Source organism: Propithecus coquereli, unplaced genomic scaffold, assembly GCF_000956105.1.
Source record: "Propithecus coquereli isolate 6110/MARCELLA unplaced genomic scaffold, Pcoq_1.0 Scaffold584, whole genome shotgun sequence".
NCBI lineage: Eukaryota > Metazoa > Chordata > Mammalia > Primates > Indriidae > Propithecus > Propithecus coquereli.
This window is the reverse complement of record NW_012151774.1, coordinates 242,899-246,830: the sequence shown is the minus strand read 5'-3', so window position 1 is coordinate 246,830 and position 3,932 is coordinate 242,899. Positions and strand designations below refer to the sequence as shown.

Genomic DNA, 3,932 nt, shown 5'->3' with positions numbered 1-3,932 from the left:
GCTGCTTGGTTCCGTTTGGGTTTGGACCGGCCAGTGCCGGGGACACCAGGCAGGCTTCCACCTCGTCTCGTCGGCAGGGACTGTGGGCCGCCTCTGCTGTTGTTGACACCCCAGCCCGGGCATGTCTGAGGCAGGACGGCGGGAACCCAGGAAGGGGTAGATGTCTGCTCTGGTGTGTGCCCCATGCCAGAACAAGTCCCCACCCCTAGGGACGGATCTTGGGAGAAGCTGCGGTCTGATCACAGCAGTCCTGCTTGGGGTGGAATAGCCACGGGGACAGCAGAGAGAGCAGCCACCCCCAGGGGGGTGCCCAGGGGGCAGACACCCCTCCCCCCGCCCCAGGCCACGCCCGTGACGGCCTGGCAGCCTATTCCAGGAGATTCCAGGAGACTTGGCGTTGGAGGTCTCTGGGAGGGGTGTTTTTCCTCTGCAGACGGTGGGGTTTCAAAGTCCCCCAAGGAGGGAGAAGAAGGCCTCAGGGACCCAGGGGTGCAGAAGCAGGCGGCGACGGGGATCGGAATGCCAACAAGAGGGTGATGCGGGAGAAACTAAGGCTACAACAGGCGGGTTGGGTGTCCTGTTTGGGACCTACAGGTGAGGGGCAGAGGGCAAAGGAAAGAGAAGAACCCACCCCCGCCCCAGACCTCTCGTGCCTCGAATTCTATCATCTCAGCACCTGCTTTTCGGAGGCCTGAGCTCACCTGCACCCGTGTCTCCCCTGTATCCGCCCCGTGCCCCAGAGAGTCTGGCTCTTCCAGGCCAAGCCCAGGACTCGGTGACCGCAGGACTAACAGGGCCACCCAGGAGCTCCCGTGGACAGTGCAGAGACAGGAGGTGCAGGCAGCCTGCGCTCAGAAACTTTATTCTCCGGGGAGTCACCCCTCACCCGCCAGGGGCCGCTGCCTGGGACGCAGTGGGGGTGCAGGCGGGGGGCTCCCGCCACCAGGGCAGCGGCAGGAGCTACGCACCGGGCTGGGAGCAGAGGGGGGCAGGCCGCAGGTGAGCAGGAGGCGGCAGCACCTCCGAGACCTTCCTTTAGTACTCAAAGGTCACCGTCTTGACCCGCAGGTACTCGTTCAGGGCTGCCTCTCCTGCAAGACAACACACGCCATTAGGACACGCTGTGGCCACAGTGGCCCCTGCCACAGGCTGCCACTGTTCCCAGCACGACACCCCTGTCATCTCACCCAATCCCGGGGGGGCACCGTGTGGGGGCGGCCCCGGCTCCCCCATTTACAGATGGAGAGCTGAGGCCCACTCCCCAGAATACAGAGCCGGCCGGGGGCAACCATTCTAGAACCTTCCGCTGACCCCAGGTCAAGCCATGACGGGGAGAAGTGCCGCCTCCCGGCCCTCGGCTGGGTCGTGTGGCCGCCGCGTCTCAGCCCGCAGGCTGGCCCTCCGAGGCCTCCGGTCCTGCCCGGGGGGACTGTCTGGGGTGCTCGGTGCTGGCCCGGCCCAGGGAGGGTGCCGGTCCTCTCTGGGCAGGACGTGGGAATCGGAGCGGGGAGGGGGCTGGACGACGTGGGGGAGAGTCACGTGGTAGGGGCTTGGCCGCAGCCTTCCAGATTGCCACGGGGTGGAGGCCAGGAAGGAGATAGCGGACACGTGTCCAGCCTGCGCCCCGTGGGCCCATGTGGGCTCTTCTCACAAGCGCCCTCGGGCCGGCGTGGCCCTCCTCCTGCCTGGCCTGCTGCCACCTTGGCGACGTCCCCTGCTACTGGTGGGCTCACGTCCGTGGGTCGCTGGGAGACACTCGGCCTCCACCGGCCTCCACCGCGTCCCCTCACACTGAGGATGGAGCTGAGCAAGCACCTGTTCCCTGACTTATCACTCGTCCCCTCCCAGTGAGAAGTGAGTCCCCAACAGCCGTCTTGTTCAGTGCCAAACCCCAGCACCTGGGACGGGGCCTGGCGCTCGGGTGACTTTAACAGGTGTTTGTTGAATGACTACATGAAAGCCACCCGGCAGGCGGGAGTGGCTCACCCAGGTCTTTGCCGAACCCGGACTGCTTGAATCCTCCGAAGGGAGCGGCCACGTCGGTTTTGTTGTAGGTGTTGACGAACACGGTGCCTGCCTCGAGCTTGTCGCTGACGTACAGGGCTTTGTTGATGTCCCTCGTGAAGACGCCAGAAGCCAGGCCGAATTCGGTGGCGTTGGCCCGAGACAACACGGCGTCCACGTCCCTGGAGGGAAAATCCAGACTCGTGAGCCGTCGGCCCCAGGACCCTTCGCAGACGTGAGAGAGGGCGCCCACGCCGCGTCCAGCTGGCCCCTGCGGGGGAGTCAGTCGCCGCGGCAGAGCCGAGGTGAGGACAGTCGCTCTGTCGGCCCAGCGGAGGCCCCGGCGTGGCCCGGAGCAGAGACAGGCTCACCCGTGGAACCGCTGACTCCGCAGGGAAACAAATCCCCTCCTTGTTCTGAGACGTTCTGTTCTGGGGTTTTGGTGCCCGGCCACAGACCGCGAGAACGGAAGCCGGCACGCCGCGAGGACCATGCGGAGAGGGCCAGGGACAGCAGGCGCCAGCGAAGCCCTCCTGGCCACTGCGGCCGAACTCGCGGGGGTCAGAGACCTCCGTGGCTGAGGAAGGCACAGGACTCCGCCCGGCCGGCCGTGGACCACCCCCCCCGCCAAGCTTGTGCAAAGACCCCAGCAACGCGTGGAAAAGACCCAGCCCCTCGAGAGCCGGCAGCGGGACTCCCTACCCGTCGGCGAACCGGGAGATGATCATGACGGGCCCGAAGGACTCTTCCTTGGCGATAAACATGTGGTCTTCCACATCCGTGAAAACAGTCGGCTCAAAGAAGAAACCTGCGGGGGGACACACGGCCCCATGGCATGCAGGACGGCGCGGGCCCCAGCGGGCCAACCTCCCCTGCCCGGCCGGAGCCTGGGTCCCGCCGGCCACCGCGTGGGCGCCTCGTTCCAGACGGACGCCGACCCCGGTGGGCGGCTTCCCCACGCCGGCCTGTTTTGTTACGTGATCTCGCCGTGCCGCTGCGGGGAAGGAGGCTACGGCTCGCAGAGTCGGCAGGGACAGAGCCGAGGCTTAACCCCAAGCCTGCCCAACTCTGGTGCCGAAGCCCGTGGCCATGGCAAAGAGCTGAGTATTTCTGGTGACAGCAAGTCTGAAAACCCGTCTGGATTATATGGCAACTGAAGCCTCCCAGGGGGCTGTATGGGGGGCGTGCGGGGAGCTTTCATGTGGTCCTGGGGCAGCCTCGCTCCTGCAGTTCCCACCAGGACCCAGCCTCCTGCTCGCCAGTCAAAAAGACACCACCTCGGGCCAGGCGCGGTGGCTCACGCCTGTGAGCCCAGCACTCTGGGAGGCCGAGGCGGGAGGATCGCTCGAGGCCAGGAGTTCGAGACCAGCCTGGGCAACATAGCAAGACCCCATCTCTACTAAAAATAGAAAGAAATTAATCGGACAACTAAAAATACATAGAAAAAATTAGCTCGGCATAGTGGCGCGTGCCTGTAGTCCCAGCTACTCGGGAGGCCGAGGCAGGAGGATCGCTTGAGCCCAGGAGTTGGAGGTTGCTGTGAGCAAGGCTGACGCCACGACACTCTAGCCCGGGCGACAGAGCGAGACTCTGTCTCAAAAACAAAACAAAAAAGGGACCACCTCCTCCCAGCCCTTGGGACAGAGCCACTTCGATGGCAGAAATGCTTTGTCTGACTATGTCGTCTCTAGACACACAGCCCCAGGGGTCCCCGAGAACCCGTAGGGCTCAGATCCAATCCTGCCTGACTCAGGGAATATCAAAGAGACCTGGAAGTTTCTCACTGTAGTTTTAGAGAAACGAAAATTTCTAAAAAAATTTTAAAAGGGATTTCACTATTTTTCAAACATTCATCAATTACATTTAACATTAACTGTAATTTTTTTTTTTTTTTTAGACAGAGTCTCACTGTGTTGCCCCGGCTAGAG

At 63.3% G+C, this 3,932-nt stretch overlaps 1 protein-coding gene across 1 annotated transcript in view; it reads right to left on the bottom strand.

Moving 5' to 3' along the window:
• Positions 1-843: 843 nt before the first annotated feature.
• The window catches only part of ALDH1L1 (aldehyde dehydrogenase 1 family, member L1), a 68,568-nt gene continuing 65,479 nt past the window's right edge, over positions 844-3,932 (bottom strand). The window contains exons 16-18 of the mRNA XM_012658379.1: positions 2,707-3,049; positions 1,987-2,186; positions 844-1,091 (exon numbers count right to left, since the gene is read on the bottom strand). Of these exons, the coding sequence (XP_012513833.1) occupies positions 1,036-1,091; positions 1,987-2,186; positions 2,707-3,049 (599 nt within the window). The 3' untranslated portion in view covers positions 844-1,035. The remainder of the gene's footprint in view (positions 1,092-1,986; positions 2,187-2,706; positions 3,050-3,932) is intronic.